The 22,876-nt window shown below is 50.5% G+C and overlaps 2 protein-coding genes across 2 annotated transcripts in view; both read right to left on the bottom strand.

Moving 5' to 3' along the window:
• Nucleotides 1-22,876, bottom strand: part of CD300LD (CD300 molecule like family member d) — a 121,609-nt gene that overhangs the window by 32,847 nt on the left and 65,886 nt on the right. The window lies entirely within an intron of this gene.
• CD300E (CD300e molecule) lies at nucleotides 11,345-22,242 on the bottom strand. Its single transcript, XM_020916560.2, has 4 exons — nucleotides 22,084-22,242; nucleotides 16,213-16,560; nucleotides 15,743-15,842; nucleotides 11,345-14,661 (listed from the first exon to the last, which is right to left on the bottom strand). The coding sequence occupies exons 1-4, from the start codon at nucleotides 22,121-22,123 to the stop codon at nucleotides 14,346-14,348; spliced, it is 804 nt and encodes a 267-aa protein (XP_020772219.2). The 5' UTR covers nucleotides 22,124-22,242; the 3' UTR covers nucleotides 11,345-14,345.

Raw genomic sequence — 22,876 nt, 5'->3', positions numbered from 1 at the left:
GACCCGCCAGGCTGGGCTGGGACACAGAGAGGGTCTGTGCTCAGGGGCAAACAGCAGGCCCTATCCATTCATCCATGCACTTATGTTTTTAAAGAAAGGTTAATACATTTGTGTTCTCTGACAGGTTCTAAGCTAGGTGTTGAGGGAAAAAATGAAAATGAATAACGTGAAGGAGATCTGTTTTCTGGGGTACTGTTTCTCAGTGCTGGCAAATAGATGGGTAAGAAGACAGAAGGGTGGGTGGACAGATAGGTGGATAGACAGAGGCATATGTGCATGTGTGTGTGCATGAATGTGTGAATCTCTGAGCTTTATTTTTTAATGTTTATTTATTAATCTGGCTGCATCGGGCCTTAGCTGCAGCACAAAGGCTCTCCTCTGCATCATCGGGATCTTTCATCAGGGCGTGGGGGCTCCAGGGCGCGCAGGCTCTGTAGTTGTGGTTCATGGGCTTAGTTACCCCTCTGCATGTGAGATCTTAGTCCCCACCAGGGATCGAAATTTCATCCCCTGCATTGACAGGCAGATTCTTAACCACTGGACCACCAGGGAAGTCCCTGAGGAGAGCACAGATGCTCAGACCCACATAGTCAAGCATCTGGGTCATTTCAAAGCCGCCACAGCTGGTCTGGACTTGGAGCCGGAGCTGAGAACCCTTCCTCTAAAAAGAGCTCAGAGGGCGGGGAGGAAGATAGGCAGCAAAACCAGGGCAAGGTGAGGGCGAGGTCTTGGGGTGTCCCTCAACCCCGCATATCAGCTGCCTGAGTTTCTGCAGATGAGCCAAAGACAAGCCCGTGGTCCAGAGGGGCGAGTGTGACAGATGAGACAGGAGGAGGAAGCCTGGCAGCCCCTGGAAGAGACCCAGTTAACTTCGGAACCAGAGAGCCCTTAGAAGAGATGCTATCTGAGCCAAGCCTGGGGGGATGGGTGTCGGGGTCTGACTCCTTCAATCGGAGAAGAGAGAACGTTCCAGGTGTGGGAAACAGCTTGTGCAGAGGTGTGACACAAAAGAGCATGGTGTTTAGTGTGAGGGTGTGTGTGTCTCGTTCATCAGAGGGTGTGTGTGTGGGTGTCGTGTGTCGGGGAGGCAGAACTCTGGGAAGTCGGAAGAACAACCTCCCCAGCTCTGGGCTTCGGGACTGAGCCTGTGGACTGCGGGCTGGAGGGAAACGAGGTGTTGCCTGACAGCAAAGGGTGGGAGAGTTTCTGAAACGAGGGTGCGGCTAGTGGTCCACAGGATGAGGAGCCTGCAGATGCTTCTGTTGGGCAGTTAGGACCCCAGAGCGGAGCATGACGAGAGAAGTGACAGCAAAGGAAACACTGCAGGGGAGTAGGCAACAGTCAGGACGTGGGATTTGAGGACCCCGTGGCAGAGGGCAGAGGCTCCTTGTCAGACCCTGAGGAAGGTGCCGAAGCCCGGAGCAGTGCTCAGACCCACCCAGGCTGCAAGAAGGAGGAGATGCAAGTGGGGTTCCCGTTTTCCAGGCTGCTTCTGCATCCGTGGCGTCGGTGAGCAGCCCCGAAGGTGGTCTGGTGACCATCGAGTGTCACTATGACCCGGAGTGGGAGAGCTAATTGAAGTGGGGTGCCGTGGAGAGAACTGGGGCTCCTGCAGATTCTCATGAAGACCACCAGCTCAGAGAAACTGGTGTGGAAGGGCCGAGTGTCCATCTGGGACAATCAGAGGGGGCGTATGCCCACCGTGACCATGGAAGGGCTCAGGAGAGGTGACACCGACCCTGCTGGTGTGGGATCCAGAGAACCGGGCCTGACCTGGGCACCAAGTCTACGGGGCTGTCCCCCCAGGTAGGAACTACCCTCCTGTCCTCCGAGGCCCTGGTACAGACCCGTGGAGAGTGCAGAGCTCTTCCTCTCTCTGCCCAAGAGGGGGGGTGGGGGGAGCCTTGAAACTCACCTGAGACTACACGTGTGCCCATGCTTTCGCATGCCTGTGTGTGCACACACGTGCATGGAAGGGGGTGGGTAGATTTTCTGGAAAGCTTGAAAGAAAGCGTGAACCTGGCATCTCTGTACGTCTCCATCTGTTGTCATCCAGGGGACCAGACTCAGCTCAGACAAGCTTGTCCTGGGAAGGCAGGGGCTCTTTTCAGGCATCGTGTCCACTCTCAGAGTAGCCCCAGCCTCACCGTGGGCCTGTCGTTGTGCAGACAGGGGTAGGGTGCCAGAAAGCCGTAATCCTGGGTGTCTCAGCTAAACAAGTGAGCCCCGCCGCCCCTTCTCTGGCAACACAAGGACGGGGAGGATGAGGGACTCTGAACTAGGAGGAGGAATGGCAGGATCCACCATAACCTAGGAGCCTCCCGCGACCTCCTCTGGCTGCCTCTGCGGGATGGAGGAGATTCTTGACTCAGCTGCACCTGCCCCAGAGGCACGAGGGCCTCCTTCAAACAGAGAGTCAGGCTCAGCTCCCGCCCCCAGCTCCTCCTCTAGAACTTTCACACCAAGGTCTGGTCTCCACTTCCAGCCCCAGGGAAACCCCCCACAGCATCCACATAGACACACAGATACTAGGGAGGTAATATCTCTGTTACTGTTTTTTTTTAATGATCAGTTTGTTTATATATTTATTGGCTGTGCTAGGTATTAGTTGCGGAAACTTCAATCTTCGTTGTCTTATGCAAACTCTTAGTTGCAGCATGTGGGATCTAGTTCCCTGAGCAGGGATCAAACCTGGGCCCCTGCATCGGGAGCTTGGCATCTTAGTCACTGGACCACCAGGGAAGTCCCTATCTGTGATTCTTGAGCCCACTTAGAAAGCAGAGGAAAATCTTTTCAAATTTGGTAATATATGCAAATATGGTGTATGGAGTGGGGAAGTAGGCTGGCTCTAGAATGTTCCAGAAATTAGCTGAAAAAGGGCAGCCAAGCTAGGGTGGATGTGTGAAAGAGGAGTTGGTGCTGGGAGAACTGGAGGTGAGACCCTCCAAGCCCGACATCCTCACCGGGGCGGGGGTGGGGGGTGGTGACACAGGAAGCCGCTGGAGGTGGAAGGACTCCAGGGGGATGAAGAGGCCGCTGGTGCTCGGTCGGGCGCAAGAGAGGGATCCCAGGGTCTCACGGCTTCAGGGCAGGAGGTCCAGAGCCCTCTGTAGCCAAGGCGGAGACTCAGAAAAAAAGCTTTCTTGGCCTAATTTAAAACCCCAAGGAGGGATTTCCCTGGTGATCATTCTGGTGGTCAAGAATCAGCCTTCTCCTAACAAACACATGAAAAGATGCTCAACATCACTCATTATCAGAGGAATGCAAATCAAAACCTCAATGAGGTACCGTTACGCACCAGTCAGAATGGCTGCTATCCAAAAGTCTACAAGCAATAAATGCTGGAGAGGGTGTTGAGAAAAGGGAACCCTCTTACACTGTTGGTGGGAATGCAAACTAGTACAGCTGCTATGGAGAACAGTGTGGAGATTCCTTAAAAAACTGGAAATAGACCCGCCATATGACCCAGCAATCCCACTCCTGGGCATACACACCGAGGAAACCAGATCTGAAAGAGACACGTGCACCCCAATGTTCATCGCAGCACTGTTTATAATAGCCAGGACATGGAAGCAACCTAGATGCCCATCAACAGACGAATGGATAAGGAAGCTGTGGTACATATACACTATGGAATATTACTCAGCCATTAAAAAGAATTCATTTGAATCAGTTCTGATAAGATGGATGAAACTGGAGCCCATTATACAGAGTGAAGTAAGCCAGAAAGATAAAGACCAATACAGTATACTAATGCATATATATGGAATTTTAAAAGATGGTAACGATAACCCTATATGCAAAACAGAAAAAGAGACACAGATGTACAGAACAGACTTTTAGACTCTGTGGGAGAAGGCGAGGGTGGGATGTTCAGAGAGAACAGTATTGAAACAAGTATACTATCAAGGGTGAAACAGATCTCCAGACCAGGTTGGATGCATGAGACGGGTGCTCAGGGCTGGTGCACTGGGAAGACAGAGGGATGGGATGGAGAGGGAGGTGGGAGGGGGGAACACATGTAAATCCATGGCTGAATCATGTCAATGTATGGCATGACAAACCACTACAATATTGTAAACTAATTAGCCTCCAACTAATAAAAATAAATGGGGGAAAAAAAAAAGAATCAGCTGCCGGGGTCCAGCCTCGGCAGGATCCAGGGGGTACCCTCAGGATGAACGGCGTCGGCGAGAGAGAGAGAAGACACGTGAGACCAGCCTTGATAGGGCCAAATCTGCGAGGGAAAGAGAGAGAGAGAGAGTGACCAGACGGTGGGTGCAGAGTCTGGCAGAGCCTGGCAATGCTTTATTTTTTACCATAGCTTTTATACCCTAAGTTAGTACATTTCTAAGGGGAAGATAGTTTAACATTACATCAGCTTGTTCGTCATGAAACCAGGGTGTTTTCTGCATACTTCTTTGTTTATGAGTGTCTTATACATTATCTTCTGGCCTTGGGGCCTATTAACATTTTATGCAAGTCAGGTTAATGTAAACCTATTTTCTGTTTTTATGGTGACCTTAACTGAAAGGTAACAGGGTCATAGGGAAATAGTACAGAGTAGAATTATATTCTTGTTAATACAAAAATTAATCTTTCTGCAAAAGTTGTCAGTTGCGTTTATCTAAGAAGTTTACCCCATACAGACTCTGCGGCTTCAGTGAGGCAGCCTCTGCTTAGCACTCCTGGCTGACAATTAACAACCATCTCATTGTTACCACACTAGGGCTAAGTCCTTATTTCTCTAGATCTTAAACTATATTAACAATGGTTTCTATAACACTACCTTAGCACATTAAAAGCAAAACACAGCAAGCAAAACACAGCAGGCAAATCACAACCCAATAACCACCTATAGAATAATTTTTCTTGTTTTCTAATAGGACTCCTTTACCCCTTAAAAGGGCTCTATATCTATTAGGGCTTTTATATAATCAGGTTCTTTATGCTATTTTATGATTAGGATATTATAAGCAATCATGCATATTAGTACCAAGCGCATAAATGCATTTGGCTAACAAACTACCAGCAAAAGAGTTTAAATTGAAACACTCCTTTCACCCTGAATAATCTCATAAAATACCACCACCTGGGAAACTTATTGATTAAAGTTCTGAATTGATTCTTATTTGGGAGAGATCGGGGAAGGCCTTCCTGCCTGTGTCAGAGAAATTAGGGAGTAGTCCATTGAGGCAGGCATCAGAAAGACAGATATCATCTTTAAGGTGAGAGCCAGGGGCAGCTTTTTGAAATCCCTGAAAACCTGATCTGCCTTGCCTGCCAGGCTTTCTCCTCGTGACCTCGTCATGGGTGGGATCTCGTGAGCTGGCCTTTTCGAAACCCCTGAAAACCTGATCCGCCTTGCCCGTCAGGTTTTCTCCCTTACGGCCTTGTTAGGGGTAGGGTCGTCTCGTGAGCTGGCCTTTTCGAAACCCCTGAAAACCTGATCCGCCTTGCCCGTCAGGTTTTCTCCCTTACGGCCTTGTTGGGGGTAGGGTCTCGAGTGTCGGCTCCCGGCAATCAGCCTTCCCATGCAGAGGATGCAGGTTCCATCCCTGGTCAGGGAACCAAGACCCCACATGCTGCAGGACAGCTAGGCCCCCTGCCACAACCTGAGACCTGCGTGCTGCGACTGCAGCCTGACGCAGCCAAAGAAAAAATAGAAAGGAAGACAATCCCAGGGGTGGGAACTTGGTTCTGACACACTCAGCTACGTCAACAGGACTCTGCCATGACTCAGAATATTTGTAAAATGCCCACCTGGCCCGCCACCCTCAGATCCCTCACACAGTGGTAAATGGATTCTCTGTAAATGAAGGAAGGTGATGTCTTGAATAAAAATCAAAAAGATGCAGGAGAAGGCCAAGGTGGCTGATCGGTGGTGCTCAGACCAAAAGGTTCTTAATCCCCAGGAGAGATGGGCGGGGGTGGAAAAGGCCAAGGGGAGCCGCCCAGGTCACCCTGGGAGCCACGCTCTGCTCTTTGTGTTCAGCAAGAAAAGCAACACCCTCCCCATCAACAACATTCACAGCTGGACCTGTGACCACAGAAAGAACTGATCCTGTGACAGCAGACACACCGGCCAGCCCGGCTTCCTCGCTCCAGCCCCCCAGAGCATCAGCAGCAGCCAACCCACGGCCCTGAGCAGCGTCCTCACCAGACAAGCAGAGACAGTCTCCTGCAGACCTTCCCCACGGCTGCCCGGTGGCTGCTTCCCTTGGGGCGCTCAGTCAGAGACCCCCACGTGGCCCCTCTGATGTCTCCTGTGCAGAGAGGAGAAACAGTCGTCTGTCCTGGGCCTCCCTCTCCCCGTTTCTGCCTCTGAGGACAGAGCTGCCTGCTCCCTGCGAGGAACCAGAGCAAAGTTCTCCAGCTGGGCTGCAGAAGGCAAGGCTGTGGTCTCCCTCTGACCTGCCCCCCAGACCCAGAGAAGCAAAAGGAGGCATGGTGGGGTTCAGCCTCGAGTGTGCCAGAAGGGAAGCACTCTGGGTGAGCTTCCTGTGGCTTCTGTAACATCGCCACAAAACTGGTGGCTTCAGTTCAGTTCAGTCGCTCAGTCGTATCCGACTCTTGGCGACCCTGTGGACTGCAGCACACCAAGCCTCCCTGTCCATCACCAACTCCCAGAGTTTACTCAAACTCATGTCCACTGGTAGCTTAAAGTGTCACAATTGTATTATCTCCTAGCTCTGGAGACCAGAAATCTGAAATAAGTCTCACTGGGCTAGAATCAAGGGGCTGGCAGGACTGAGTTCCTTCAGAGGCTCTGGGGTAGCATCCACCTCCTTGCCTTTTCCAGCTTCTAGAAGCCACTGCGGGCTTCCAAAGGGGCTCAGTGGTAAAGAATCCACCTGCCAATGCAGGAGACACAGGTTCAATCCCTGGGTTGGGAAGATTCCCTAGAGGAAGAAATGACAACCCACTCCAGTATTCTTGACTGGAAAATCCCATGGACAGAGGAGCCTGGCAGGCTACAGTCCATGGGGCCGCAAAGAGTCGGACACAGCAAGGCAACTAAACAAGAGGCCTCTGCATTGCTTGGCTCTTGGCCCCCTCCAGCTTCAAACCCAGCTGTAGCACATTGTCTCCCCCACATTATGTTGCTCCCCTCTCAAAGTCAGTGGATCGCCAGTCTTAAATCTGTCTGCACGATGTGAGGCCCCCCGCCCCCTTGCTGTGTAATGTAACACATTCACAGGTTCTGGGGGTTGGGACATCTTTTGTGAATGTGTGCATGTTCAGTCATGTCCCACTCTCTGTGGCCCCGTGGACCGTAGCCCGCCAGGGTCCTTTGTCCTTGGGATTCTCCAGGCAAGAATACTGGAGTGGGTAGCCATTTCCTTCTCCAGGGAATCTTCCTGACCCAGGGACGGAACCCTCGTCTGCCGCACAGGGAAGTGGATTGTTTACCACTGAGTCCCCTGGGAAGGGGAGGGCATTAATCTGCTCGGGACAGTCACAGGCGTATGCTCTGGTCCTCCTCTCCCCAGGTGTCAGGACGTTCCAGGAGGGAGTGGGGAGCAGGGGTTCCTGCTTTCTCACATTCCCAACATGGGAGAGAGGCATGACAGCAGCCTGAAGCCCACCCACCCCCTTCAGAGGTCAGCTCTCTCATCAAAGGGCAGCATCTCCCGCTCACGCCACCCCAGTTTCCTCCCAGCACAGCCTGGTGCCCGCAGGCTCCCACGTCAAGGTCCAGTTTCTGCCTGGGTCCTGCCTCCCAGAATCGCCCTCCCTCATCTTCCTCCCCTGGCGCGGTCCAGCTTCCTTTCTCGAGGGTCCTGTTGCTTGGAGGGGTCTCGTTGGTTCAGTAATGAGTCTGAAAGGGACGAGGTTATGGGAGATGCTTCACGCCCCACTTCTGTCTTGCTCATTGCTGTGGGGTGGGGGGGGGTTGTCCCATGGAGCCACAGAATGTAGGACTTCGAGAGAAGCTTGAGAAGCCCGGGGCAGTGGGCAGGGGGCGGAGGGACGGGTGAGAAGAGCACAGTGGGTGAAGGGCTATTTTAAGGCTGGCATTGCAGCGTGCCTGCTCTCTCTCTCAGGAAAACGGGTAGTGACTGTATGACTCACCACGCTCAGGGCAGATGGAGGCAGAGACCAAGGCAGGCGTGCTGCGGGGGGCGGGGGGGTGCACTGCGGGGATAGGGGGGTCCTGGCACTGCTTGTGGGGGAGGGGATCAGACCCTCTTCTGTACTGGGAGGGACTATCCAAGGAGCCGAGACAACCAAGGGCCCAGCAGTGTAACTAGACCAAGTGTCAAATATGTGTTATGTGTACATATATGTAACACAAATACATTATCGTGTTAAATATTGTATATTATGCATATATACAGAATCTAGAAAAATAGTACAGCTGAACCTATTTGGAGGGCAGCAATAGAGACACAGATATAGACAACAGACTTGTGAACACAGCAGGGGAAGCAGAGGGTGGGACAAATTGAGGGAGTAACATTGAAACATACACATTGTCCGTGTTAGTCGATCAGTTGTGTCCAACTCTTTGCGACCCCATGGACTATAGCCCACCAGGCTCCTCCGTCCATGGGGTATCCCAGGCAAGAATATTGGAGGGGGTTGCCATTCCCTTCTCCAGGGGATCTTCCTGACCCAGGGATCAAACCAGAACCCAGATCTCCCACACTGCAGGCCGATTCTTTCCCACCAGCTGGGCCACCAGGGCAGCCCATTAGCGTATGTGAAACAGATAGTCAGTGAGCGCAGCCCAGTCTCTGTGACAACTAAGAGGGGCGGGATGGGGTGCGGGTGTGCGGGAGGCTCAAGCAGGAGGAGACAGATGTGTATCTACGGCTGATTCACGTTGCTCTATGGCAGAAACCAACACAACATTGGAAAGCAATTACCCTCCAATTTAAAAAATACGTATGTGTTATATGAGATATTCCTTCTTATATGCACTATCTGATGGGGGTCAGATCTGGGACAGACCCCCTCCCAGGAGAACCAAACAGGTAAAAAGCCAGGTTGATGGGATAGAGGAACCTTTCTCTGCTTCTAAGAGGTGATATTAGATCTGAGCTTGAAAGACGGGCAGAATTTACCAAGGGCAACCCAAGGTGGCCAGGCAAGCTGAGGCCAAATCAGAAAGACGGGAGAGGGTCTAGACTGCAGGGGATTTGAGGAGGATCGTGGGGGAGCAGTCACAGGGCGGGATGGTAACAGACGGCAGAGGGTGCCGGTCCCCGGCGCAGAGCCTGCGGGGAGGCCCTGAAGGCTTGGCCCTTGAGCAGAATGGCTGCACCCCTTGAGGAGACTTCCCCAGCAGGGACGCAGGCTTGCCCCTCCGTCACCCAGGTCTAAACTCAGGGACGGGAGAGAGAGGCAGGGCCCGGGGCTCCCCTAAAGACGCAGCTCACTCCTGTCACCTGTGCCTCGTAAGCATCCTCCTCTGCAACATCCGCGTGGTGCTCTTGACCTTCGTGAAGGTGCCCCAGCTTGGGGCCTGCTGTGTGCTGTGCCGCGGCTGAGCAGTCTGGGGCAGCCCAGGGGTCAATGAGCTGGGCTGAGTGGGAGAACCGCAGCGCGCTCACCACCAACACCCGCCCGCCCGCCCACCTGCCTGCCTGCCAAGCAGATGGAGAAGAAGCTCCTGACTTCTTATCAGAGAAGGAGCAGTGATTTCAGTCCCAAAGGAGATGAGCGTTCCTGCTGCAGTGAAGATCCCTTTCATCCTGGCCTCGGAAACCTGACGGGGCCTCTCTGCCTCCTGCAGCCCCTACCGCAGGATCAAAGAGAGGAGAGGAGATGGTGTTCCCCTTACACACGGGGTCCTCGGAGGACCCTGTGATCTGGAGCAGGGGTTGTCCTTTCAACGCCTCCGTCCCTGTGACTCTAGAGGGGGGCAGCTCTTCCGAAGATAATTGACTAAGACCTTGTTCAGGGCCCCTGCCCAACAGTGGGTTTCAAAATTCTAGACACATCAGTTTACATAAAACTGGAATTAAACGGAAAAGCTTTGGGACTTTCCTGGTGGTGCAGTAGTTGGGAATCCGCCTGCCAATGCAGGGGGACACAGTTCGATCCCTGGCCCGAGAGGATCCCGCATGCCTCTGGGCAGGTAGGCCCATGCGCCGCAACTCCTGAGCTCCAGAGCCAGAGCCCCACAGCAAGACAAGCCACTGCAATGAGAAGCCCGTGCGCTGCGACGGAGAGGAGCCCCCTTGCTAGGCAGGACTAGAGAAAGCCCGCACCCAGCAACAGAGACCGCATGTGGCCAAAAAAATTAAAAACTATTCTTTAAGAAGCTTTAACGAGTGTCTAGATGGGCAGACTCCCCACCATGGGCTGGGTGTACAGGGGTCCACCAAGCCCACTTTCTGTCGCATCCATACCTCCTAGAGGAAGAGTGGCCTGAACACAGATAACTGAAGATGCAGTTGGTCCAGAGCCCAGCTCATGTGTTTGTGAGCTGTACACTTGTGCTGTACATTTCCTATTAAAATCTATGGATTTCCTGTGCTCCTTTGAGATTTCGTTGGGACACTATTTTCATTTTTTTATGTATGAGAGGATGACCCATATATTCTAGAGGGTGTGAAGTGACCCTAAATCAAACACAAGAGTTAAAACATATCTGGCAGTTGTGACTTGGCAGCAAGTAGAGGGAAGAGACCTAGAAGATACCTTTTTATCCCCTCACGGAAGTCGTGATTAGACTCCCTACATGTAGATGCAAACTGTAACTGATGGTTCTGCTAGTGGTTTAGTCACTCAGTCAGGTCTGACTCTTCGCAACCCCATGGACTGTAGCCTGCCATGCTCCTCTGTCCATGGGATTTCCCAGGTGAGGATACTGGAGTGGGTTGCCATTTCCTCCCCCAGGGGATCTCTAGGAGGATGATAATGGGGAAAGCATTGAGAAACATTTCTCCAGTCTGTGATCGGGGCAGTCCCAGTGCACCCAGGCTCCGGTCAGTGATCAGGGCAGTCCCAGTGCACCCAGACTCAGGAGGAGAAGGAAGCCCCAACCCTTAATAGGAGGAGCGTCAAGGAACTGCGAAGTCATGCTTTAAAGCTGCCACACACAAGTCTTGATCCAGGACCTTCATATCACAGATAACAACAAAGAGACGTGAAGGGCAAGGGCCCTGGGTGCCCAGTTGCAGAGCCAGGTAGCAGAGTCGAGTTTGCCCCTGGACCAGCATGCGTCTGGCTCACCCACTGTCCCCACAGATCCATCTGCGCTCTTGAGAAGGTCAGTTCCCAAGCATGCTGAGGGCACCATATGGCCCCAGGCATAAATACCACGCAGGCACACAGTGTTCTGAAATTCTCTGCTTTGCTCAGAAGTCACAGACTGTACCCATAACCTGCATGGATTTATGGACGTGTTTTATTTTGATCATAGTATTTTATTAATGGAATCTGTTGCCTGTATGTGAACATGAGGGATTTCACTTCCAGCTTCTCTTTATTTGCCATGCCATGCAGCCTGTGGGATCTTAATTCCATGACCAGGGATCAAACCCACACCCCTGCTTTGGAAGCATGGAGTCTCAACCACTGGACCCCAGGGAAGTCCCCCAGCTTCTCTTTTAAAAGTAGCAATGGCTGAAAGCAGTGGACCCACAATGCCACATCCTCTACATGGCATCAGAGTGTTATAAACCTACCCAGGGCTCCCCTGGGCCTCCAGGACACCACTAAAACTTGAAGATTGTAAAGGAAGCATAAAAGTGTCCCTTTTTTCAGATGACATAATTGTCTATGTAGAAAATCCCATGGAATCTACCAAAAACAAACAAACTGCTCAACCAATAAATGAGTTCAACCAGATTGCAGGATATAAAATCAATGCACACACAAAAGAATCATATTTCTAGATACTAGCAACAAGTTTTTAGAACATAAAACACTATTCCTAACTGCTTCCCCCCAAATAAGAAATACCTGGGTAAAAATCTAATGGAACCTGCATAGCATCTGTGTGCTAAAAGTTGCAAAATTCTGATGACAGAGGTCAAAGAATATTTAAATAAATTGAGAGATACACCTCATTTGTGGACGGAAAACTCAACATAGTAAAAATGTCAATTTCCCCAATATTGATCTATGCAATTGCTTGTTTATTGTATTGCATGCATGCGTGCCCAGTCAGTCCAGTCATGTCCGGACTCTTTGCAACCCCATGGACTGTAGCTCACCAGGCTCCCCTGTCCATGGGAATTCTCCAGGGCAGAGGGTTGCCATGCCCTCCTTCAGGGGATCTTCACTGACCCGGGGATCTAACCCAGGTATCTTAGTGTCTCCTGCATTGGCAAGGAGGTTCGTTATCACTAGCGCCTCCTGGAAAGCCCCCAGTCCCTCCTAACTGCAGGGGCTTCAGAGACTCTGTCCTTGGCCCTGAACTCTTCCCTTGACGATTCCCCCTCTCCCCGGGCTCCGGTTTACTGCCCCACACATCTTCCCTCCAGCATCAATGCTCTAACCCACATCTCTAGCTTCCTACTCTTCCTCTATGCCTGGTAATCCCAGTCTCATGGAGAAAACCAAGCTCTGTTTCACCCTAGCCTGCTCCTGGTTTCCCTATTTCTCTCAATGATGCCTACCTTTCTGGTCTTCCAAGCTTGACATCTCTGTACTCCCAGACTCTTTCTTTCAGACTTTATCCTACTCATCAGCTGGGTAAGCCTTCCTAGAACACATCCATGACTCCAAGTTGATCTGCTCAAATTCATCCAAGTGTCTCCAGTCAAAGCCTGTGTAGTTGGATTCTAAACCCCTTCAACACACCCCTACCCTAGTTTTCCTAGGTCTTCCTAGGTTTTGCAGTTAAAACTGCACTGCCACAACTTCATCCCACTGGAATACGAAATACACAGCCACCATGGGAAACTGCATGTGAACCTCACGCTCCGCTGACTGGTCTTCTCGGACTGACTATCACAATGAGTATTTTCTGGCTCCGTTTTCACTTTTGCTGCTGCTTCTCTGAATATGTTCCTTCCCCCAGCTCCCCAACCCCACCTTACCACCCCACTCGACTGAAATTGTATACCTCCTTTAACATCAGTCTCAAATATCACCTCCTCCCACTGATCCAGCCTGTGTGACACAATATTTTCCCCTCTGACATCATGAAGCATCTCACCTGTGACTGCCCAGTGGCCCTGGCCAGCCCTGCCTGCACTCTACTGACTTGTGAGTTTATCTTCCTTAGAAAGTGCATCGCAAGCTCTCCTCTCGTCCATTATTATGCTTTCTATACCACCCTGTGTATATTTTACGGTCATGATTAGTATGTGCCTCTTTAGAACGAGGTTTTCCTTCAGCCGAGTCTGGGTCCAGCCCTAGCTCTCCTTAAGATGCCATGAATGTCCTCACCCTTATGGGAGACACATTAGAGCTTAGGTTCAGAGAGCAGCAGCCCTGCCGGACAACTCAGTGCTCAGAGGAGCTCTCAGAGGAAAAGGGTCACTACGGGTGCAGAAAGGTGAGTGCAAAGGTTGACAGACTGTGCAACTCTTGCCTGCAAACTTCAGGGAGGGAGTGATGGATATACATCCAAGAACCAACCGAGCACTCTCCTGGGCTAAGGACACCTATGGTTATGGTGGCAATGCACGATCCCAACGTGGGGAAGCATCTCCTTCCCTCTGTGTCCTGTGCCCTATGCTTGGAGCTATGTCTGCCTCTTCTGCAAAGACGGTTAATTGTTGATAGACAGTCTCAACCAAACTTCTCCTAAACTGGATAAACCTGGACTCTCCATCGACTCTGTGCATGGGAGACCCTCCAAGTTAGGGAATTACCGGAGTGATATTAGGGGTATCCACTGCCTCCTTCTACCATCACTGCTCCAAACAGCCACAGAATTGTAACTCGAAGCTGCTCAGTCATGGCTGAGCCAGACAGAGATGCACTCAGCCAAGTCAGACACCGGTCACAAGGGCACAAGAAGGCTTGAAACCAAAGAGGCATTGGAAAAGAGGAAGAAACCCTGAGGTCACAAGACAGCAGGCAGCTGCATGAGCGAACTCTGTCAGGACTAAACTCCCTTGGGATTGTCCCAGAGGAGCAGATGGAGTCCTGTGAGCCCAGGACTGAAGCTGGGAGGGGTGTGTCCTCAGGCAGCCTCCTGTCTGCAGGCGGGAGGTGGTCATTTTCCTGGCAATGCTGAACCAAGAAGCTTTTGTGCCAAGGAGAAGAGTAAACTGTCAGGCCTCTGAGCATGCAACTTCCAGAGAATTCTTGCCCTTGGGACGTGGGTGTGAGGCCCAAGAATCAGGGGATCTGGGGAGGAGAAAAGACAACCCCCAAGCAAGGGCAGGGGTGACGGAGCCCTCCCTCACCTGAGGACTCAGAACAAGTGTCTTCTAAGATCCGGGACCCTCCCTGGACCAGTGCCCCCAGAAGACCTGAGTCCTTCCAGAATCTAGCAACTGCTGCCCCCCTGCCCTGGAGCCCAGAATCTGAAGGTCTCTCTTGTCCAGTCTGAAGAGCTGTATTCCTGGAAAGGGCGTTCCTGGGGACAGCATGCTGCACAGTGGACCTCGCTGGTCAAGCTGTCTCTCTCTTCCTCCAGGGCGCCTCTGAGGTCTGTTCACCCAGAGGACAGCCCCGACCATGCTCAGGAACAGGGGCAGCTTGAGGAAGACCAGGAGCAGGAAGTGGACATTGCTGAGCCAGGACCTGTCGGAGACACGGTGTCCGGAAATGAGCTGCCGCCTCTGGAGGAGGTCCCAGGACCCTTCCCACCCCTGCCCCCTCCCGCCGCATCCTGACACTGAAGCCTAGATAAGGTGAAGTTGCTCAGTTGTCTCCAGCTCTTTGCAACCCCGTGGACTGTAGCCCACCAGGCTTCTCCATCCATGGGATTTTCTAGGCAAGAGTACTGGAGTGGAGTGCCATTTCCTTCTCCAGGGGATCGTCCCAACCCAGGGATCAAACCCGGGTCTCCCGGATTGTAGGCAGACGCTTTACCATCTGAGCCACCAGGGAAGTTCCTAGATAACTCAGGATCAAACCCGGAAGAGACCCAAGTCAGGGCAACCCCTCTCTGGGGTTCCTGTCATCATTCCTGCCTCAGGAACTGCCCTTGGGACTCTCCTTAAGGGCAGGGAATGGAACGGAGAGAGGAGAGGGACCAGGCAGCGCCTGCTTCCAGAAGCATGCATCCAAACTCAGCCTCTCCATCCCTTTCCTGCACACAGTTTCCCCTCTTATCGGCTGACTTCTTAGAGCCAGTCCTCACCCACACTTTAGAGACATCGCCCCCCATTCCCTTCAGGGTCTGACAGCATCACAGCCCATCTGGGTATCTTTGGAAGGAGGAGACAGACCCAAATGTCAGCCGGGAACCAGGGCACCTCCCACAGATCCCCCAGGCAGCTCCTGGAAGCAGAATCTCTGGTAGAGTAAAGACCTTTTAGATGAGAGCCTGGGCTAGGGGCCGCGGAATCAGGCCCCTGCATCCAGAGCCCCATGAGAAGGGAGACGAGGAGGGGGGGATGAGAGGAGGGGCTTCAAGTCCACCTGAAACCAGCCTCCATCTATGTCCCTGCAGCTGCCCCTCGGGGGAGAGGTTCACAGAACGGGTGCTATCCTCCACTCTACATGCAGCTTTGGAGACTATAAACATCAGAACCAGAGCTGGAGGGAAACCCAGCAGACGGTGAGGTACAAAGGTCATGGCACGCTGCCAGCCCCCACCCCAGGGCCCCTAAGGCTGCTGACCCTCCTTCCCCATGGTCTCCAGGCCTGGGGCCCTTACCCTGGGCAGTGGCTTGACATCTCCTTGATGCTGAGGTTCTGTCCATCACTCACTGTCGGGAAGGTAGCCGGTACAGCCGGACAGGCGATGCTCCCTGGCGCTGGAGATCAAAGCACGCCCCAGGCATCACTGTCTCCCCAGTCCCACACTAAACACCCATGTGGTTCTGATGTCACACAGAATCATCCAGTGACCACTACTTTCTACTGAAGAGAGTCAGTGTGTTCAGGGGTCTCTGCCTCTCTGTAAGGGCAAGAGTGGTGCCGTGTGTGGGGTACCTGTGCCCCCCAGCCCATGCCAAAGCTGAAGGGTCAGCTGCCTTCCTCCCTGACTGCACCCTAGGCTCCTCCCAACACCAGTGAGACAGACGACAAGACAAGACTCAGGACACTGTTCATTAGCGCCCATCCTTGTCCGCGAGCCCACTCTTTTCCCATAAGCTCTGCTGCTGGACCAAGGGGAGCTCTTACCTGGGGAAACAGACACCTCAACCTGGACCGAGGGGTCCAAGGACAACACGTCCAGGATCCAGACAGTCTGAATTCGACACCAGTAGGATCCAGTGTCGTTTATGTTGAGGTTCTCCAAGGTCACTGTGAAGGTCAGGTTATCCGTGTGGTCTCTGATGGACACGCGGCCGTTCCTCTTTTCTTTCTCCTCTCCTTTGGTCTCTACAATCTTGCGACACGCTATGTCATACTTTCCTCGGCACCAGTATTTGTTATGCCCCTTGTACACCTTCTCGTACTGACACCGGATACGCAGAGAGCTCCCCGCGGTGCCCGCCACAGAACCGGGGCCTGTCAGCGACAGAGAGCCTGGAAAACACAAGCCAGATCCCAGGACTCCGTCCCAAGAGGCCCCATCAGCCGCTGTTTGCTTGAAGCCCAAGGGGAAAGTTACCAGGGAGGCGTGGACCATTCCAGGCTCGGGGATGGGGACTGGAGAGACACCTGGATTTAAGACCTAAGCCAGAGGGTCTGGAGACGGCGGGCAGCAGAACCAGTTCAGACCTCTGCCCGGAGACCCAGACATGCTGCCTGACTGCACGGGTACCCTGTCCCTGGGAACACGGGGAGTCGGACCACAGTTGGAGGTGGGAGTAGAGAGAGCTGGCAGTCCTGCCCTGTTCTATTTTGTTGTTTGCTTGCTCTGCTTTAATTTAGACTTTTTATTTTCTACTGGGGTATAGCCGATTAACAACATCATGATAGGTGAACAGGAACAATTTGTTTCAGGTGAACAAGAAAGGGACTCATCTGTAAATACACGTGTCCATTCTCCCCCAAACTCCCCTCCAATCAGCCTGCCCCGTAACATTGAGCAGAGCTCCCTGTGCTACACAGCAGGTCCTCGTTGGTTTTCCGTTTTAAATACAACAGTGTGTACATGTCCATACCCAGCTCCCTAAGTATCCCGTCCTCCGATCAGGCCCTCCTGGCAACCAAAAGTTTGTTCTCCAAGTCTGTGGGTCTTTTTCTATTTTGTAAGTTCATTTGCATCATTTCTTTTTAGATTCCACGTATAAGGGATGTCATAGGATATTTCTCCTTCTCTGACTTGCTTCACTCAGTATGACACTCTTTAGGTCCATCCATGTTCCTGCAAAGGGCTTCATGTCGCTCTTTTTACTATCCTGCCCTGTCCTTAACCCTGTAGCCTCTGCCGGCATGAGGTTTGGTTGTGTTAACCAAAATACTTCCCTTTGGAGTAAGATTTCTGCATCCTGGGTGTTTTGTAATTCAAACTATTTCTTTAAGAGTACAACTTCTTGGGATTTCCCTGGTGGTCCACTGGTTAAGAATCTGCCTTGCAATGCAGGGGACATGGGTTTGATCCTTGGTCAGGGAAATAATATCCCAAATGCTGAAACGAAGAACCCACACACTGCAACCAGAGTGTGTGAGACACAGCAGGAGACCACACCTGGCACACCAAAGACCTCACACACCACAGCTGAGACCTGATGAATCAAGCAGTCTTTTAAGAGTATAACTTCTTGTTTACTCTGCTCTCCACATGTTCTCAAGGGAGAAAAGATAAATCTCTGGCTTTCATCACAGACCCTCAGATTTAGAAGGCGGCTTATAAGATCTCAGTTCAATTTTCTACCTAACCCACAAATATGTCAAAAGCAAATGTTCATGAAATATGTTGACAAGTGATATCAAGGTACTGGTGTTTGAATGGGGAAGCTGGGTTGGATTGGGAAGGAACTTGTAGGTCTAAGTTAAAGGTAGCATCCAAGTTCTTGGATTGGCCAGTGAGCTCACAGAAGTTTGCTAAATTATATATGATTAACATAAAAGAGGGCCTTCTATGGACCAATGATGAGAAGGCATCCAGCCAAGAACCAACCCAATCTGGACACCAGAAGTTAACAGAAAAAAGAAGATTCTACTAATTCCAAGAGAGTACTCACCTATGTCCTGCTAGAATGTGCCTGAATGCAAGATTAGCAGGTCTTACGTGGGACTATATAAATTCGTGTGTGCATTTTTTAAGGAGAGTGTTTTCTGGTTGCTTGACGTTCACAGGAGCGAGAGTCGGAGAGCAATGTGTTCAGAATGGAAACACTAGGTAGTCAGCAGAGCAATCTGCAGGACACACCTTGAGTGGTTTTGTGACTATCACAGGCTTTGCTTTGTTCTAGAACCCCGTGGTCATCGGAAAGAGCCCTGGGGCGGAGGCTCATCTGGATTTAATTTTCAGTTCTTTCACTTACTGGATATGTCACTAATCCCTTCACGGTCTTATCTGTAAAGCGGAAATGATGTTAACTGCCCTGCTTGCGTCAGTTACTCAGAGGGGAACGGTAGGAAGGTTCCTTAAAAAAACTAAAAATAGAGCTACCATGTGACCCAGCCATCCCACTGCTGGGCATATGTCCAGAGAAAGCCATAATTCAAAAAGATACACACACCCTAGTGTCCACGACAGCAGTATTTACAACAGCCGAGACACGGAAGCAACCTAAATATCCACCAACAGAGGGATGGGTAAAGATGTAGTACATATTATATACACAATGGAGTATCACTCATCCATAAAGAAGAATGAAATCATGCCATTTGCAGCAACATGGATGGGTCTAGAGTTTGTCATACTGAGTGAAGTCAGTCAGACAAAGACAAATACCACATGATATTGCTTATATGTGAGATCTGAAAAATGGTACAGAGATAGAGTCACAGATGGAGGCCACAGTGTGATGATTACAGGGGGAGAGTTGGGGAAAGGATAAACTGGGAGGTTGGGATCAAAATATACACGCTACTGTATATAAAATAGATAGCTAATAAGAACCTACTGTATAGCACGGTGAAATCTACTCAATACTCTGTGATGGCCTATATGGACAAGAACCTAAAAAAGGATGGATACATGTATATGTGTTGCAGGCAGATTCTTTATTGCTGACCACCAGGGAAGCAGCCTGCAAAGCAAGAGACCCAGGCTCGATCCTTAGGTTGGGAAGATTCCTTGGAAAAGGGAATGGTTACCCACTCCAATATTCTTGCCTAGAGAATTCCATGGACAGAGAAGCCTGGTGGGCTACAGTCCATGGGGTGGCGAAAAGTCAGACACGACTGAGCAACTTTTACTTATATCCGTATGACTGATTTCACCTCGCTATACACGTGAATGTTGTACACAGCATTGTAAATCAACTGTGATCCAATACAATTTTTTGAAAAGTTGCTCAGAGGGCTAAATTGTACCGTAGGTTTGAAAGTGTTTGTAGGTTGTAATGTGCTTAATAAATATAAGTACTGTTCTTGCTCATTTTGTATTGAAATTCACTTCCTCCGTCTTCATTCTTTTCCTCTTTGTTCTGGAATCGCCCTTACCACCTTTCTTTATATCCCTTACAACCCTCGTGGGTGCCCTCCATAAATTTAAAGTAATCACATTTTTCCATATCGTATTTGTAACCCCAGATGGGTGCACAGGGTGGAGGAGGGAGCTGGGATGAAAAAGAAGAACTGAAACTTAAATCTTTACAAGTGACTTCAAAGTTCCAATCTGAGCCCAGATGAAACATCAGCTGCAAACGTTCTCAAGACGCAAAAATGAGGCTGTAGTTCTGGAGAGTTCAGCCAGTTCCACAGAAAGAGGTAGGAAGAAGTTTCCATCTTCAGTTTAACTGCACCCAGGCTGGGGCTCTTAGACATTTTATTAGATTTAAGCAAGAAGATTAAACAAGCCCTGATATGCTGGTAAACCAGCTCCCTAGGGGAGAAGCCTGATTTGTAGCGTTTGCCAGTTTCCAAGGTGTGAATACTCTAGCCCATGACTGGTTTCCTTTTCCTTTTTTATTTTTTTTTAACTTTTTATTTTATTTTGGAGTACAGTTGATGAACAATGTTGCATTAGTTTTGGGCTATACAACAAAGTGATTTAGTTATACATGTGTATTACATTCTACACATATGCTGATGCTGCTACTGCTGCTAAGTCGCTTCAGTCGTGTCCAACTCTGTGCGACCCCATAGACGGCAGCCCACCAGGCTCCCCCGTCCCTGGGATTCTCCAGGCAGGAACATTGGAGTGGGTGTATATATATATATATAATTTTTCAAATTATTTCCCTAATTAGATTGTTACATATTGAACAGAACATTGAACAGAGTTCCCTGTGCTGTACAATAGATCCTTTAAATCTCCCCCTTTTCCACCCACTTTTCCAGAAGAGTCTGTCATTACATTGGGCAGGCTCTACATTTTGTGAGGGAGCCTAACATAAAAGTTACTCTAAAAGCATGAAGAAAATCCTCTAATTTTTATCCTAAACTTACAAATATCATATATTAATGCATATATGTGGAATCTAGGAAAAAATGGTACAGACGATCTTATTTGCAAAGCAGAGCCACAGATATAGGGAACAAAGACACGGACAGCAGGGTGGGAAGTGGGGAGGATGGGAGGATTTGGGAGACTGAGACGGGCATGTGCACATCACTGTGCATAGAGTAGATGTGAGAACCTGCTGTGGAGCGCAGTGCTCCACGGTGACCTCAATGGGAAGGAAATCCAGAAAAGAGGGGATGTATGTACACATGCGGCTGATTCACTTGACTGTACTGTAGATGCTAACGCATCACTGTAAATCAGCTATACTCCAATAAAAATTGACGTTAAAAATGTGCTCTCCTGCACTGTGAATGTCTCTTTAAAGATGTTCTCTTCTGAAAGTTCAACCTTTGAGGAACAATTTGATCATGTTCTTCCAGGAGGGATTTAACGTGGAAGCAGAGGTTGCGCTTCTAGACTCTTCGTTCATCCCTCCTGACAAATCTTTCGTACCCCTTCCAACTGAGCCCGGACCAAACAGCACGGCTGCTCCTTCCTGAGCTTTCTACAGCCTCCAGTATCTCCACGCTTTTGCATCAGCTACTCCGATTTTCCAGTCATCTGACTCATTCATCCTTCCAGACTAACTCCCAGTGATGCTTTAGGGAGAACTGTATCCTTCCAGGAGCAGAACTGGGGGTCCTGTGTGCACGCTCATCACCACATGAGCGAACCTCTTCTATAGCAAGTTCCACGCCTGTCTGACTCTTTGCGACCCCGTTGACTGTGGCCCTCCAGGCCCCTCGGTCCAGGGAATTCTCCAGGCAAGAATACTGGAGCGGGGGGCTCCCCTGGTGGTCCAGTGGTTAAGAATCCGCCCGCTAAGACAGGGGACATGGATTCAGTCCCGGGCAGGGGAGATCCTACACGCTGCAGGGCAAGCACTGAGGCTGCACACCTCGGGCCTCTGCTCTGCAACAAGAGAAGCGCCCGCAATGAGAAGCCACGCGCCACAGAGTAGCCCCTGCTCGCCGCAACCAGAGAACGTGACGAAGACCCAGCGCAGCCATCAGTAAATTCTTCTTTTTTAATTAAAAGAATGCTGGAGTGGGTTGCCATTCCCCTCTCCAGGGGATCTTCCTAACCCAGGGATCGAATCCGCATCTCCTGCATTCCAGGCAGATTTATTACTGTCTGAGCTACCAGGGAAGCCCTAGTTTCATGCAGTAGCGTAGTAACTTGGCCCCTTCATCCAATCACGAGTCCCTGAGTGCAGAAATTGCTCTGAATTACCACGTCCAAAACAGTCCTGGTACACAGTTGGTGCTCAATAAGTGCGTGTAGGCACACAGTGGGGCTCAACAAGTGTGTGTAGGACCACAAGATGAATGTTTGAATGTATAAAAGGCAGATGAACTCATTTCTGCTTCCCTCCCATTTCTGCTGATGCTCTGCCTCTGGCTTGAACCCAGGACAGACCTTCTACCCTTCTACGGTCCTGCCCCCTGCAATACCAAGTTCCCAAAGGCCCCAGCCCCACTCACCTGGGAGGCAGAGAAGGAGAAGAACTGAGGGCAGCCACATGGTCCTATCTCCCTGGCAGGTGGCCCAGAGGATCCAGGTCCCAGCTGAAGTCTAGGTGTTGACAACAGAGCCTGGGCCACCCACCTTCCACTTGTTCAACATTCCTTTGCGTTACTTGCTCATCTACTTCCTTTATAATTTCTTAGCTACTTCCTAATTTGAAGCCTTACTTAGAAAAAGGGGAAGGGTGGCAAGAGACACTTCAGAGAATAGACAAATCAGCAAGAGAAATCTAGCAACTTTTTTGTCCGTTTAGTAACAATGTGAGGTTTGGGTCACACCTTGGCCTTCATGATCTCAATCCCTAGATATGACAACATAGGAGACCCTTTGTCCCTTGCCTTTCTCTTTCTTCCCTCCTCTCTGGCTGCCTACTTTTGTTGCTACTGTTGTTTTTGTTTTGTTTCTGGACACACCACATCACATGTGGGATCTGAGGTCCCCCCCGCACCGGGAGTGCAGAGCCTTAGCCAGTGGACCATCAGGGAAGTCCCTTCCTGCGTCATTTCTTCAACACTGATAACAGCTGGAGGGAGGCTATGGCCCTCACGTTATTTGATCCACCAAGAGGATCAAACAAACCTCCAGTCCCTTCACTCTTGCTTTTATGTTGCTTTCTTCTGCTTTCTTTTTTTATTTCCCAATATGATCCTGGAGTTGTTTATAAAGTAAAGGAAATTCGAGTAAGCAAAATCAAGTGCTGATGGTTTAAAATATATATAAAATATGACTAATGTGGTCACATTTCACTAA

This window comes from Odocoileus virginianus, chromosome 17 (genome assembly GCF_023699985.2).
Source record: "Odocoileus virginianus isolate 20LAN1187 ecotype Illinois chromosome 17, Ovbor_1.2, whole genome shotgun sequence".
Classification (NCBI taxonomy): Eukaryota; Metazoa; Chordata; class Mammalia; order Artiodactyla; family Cervidae; genus Odocoileus; species Odocoileus virginianus.
The sequence above is the reverse complement of the archived record's forward strand: the minus strand, read 5'-3'. Positions and strand labels throughout refer to the sequence as shown.

Coding starts and splice junctions, on each gene's coding strand:
- CD300E (XM_020916560.2), bottom strand. CDS start 22,123: ATGTGGCTGCCCTCAGTTCTTCTCCTTCTCTGCCTCCCAG. Junction 16,561..22,083: donor TCTCCTTCTCTGCCTCCCAG/GTGAGTGGGGCT, acceptor TGTGTTTTCCAG/GCTCTCTGTCGCTGACAGGC. Junction 15,843..16,212: donor TGAGGTGTCTGTTTCCCCAG/GTAAGAGCTCCC, acceptor TTTGATCTCCAG/CGCCAGGGAGCATCGCCTGT.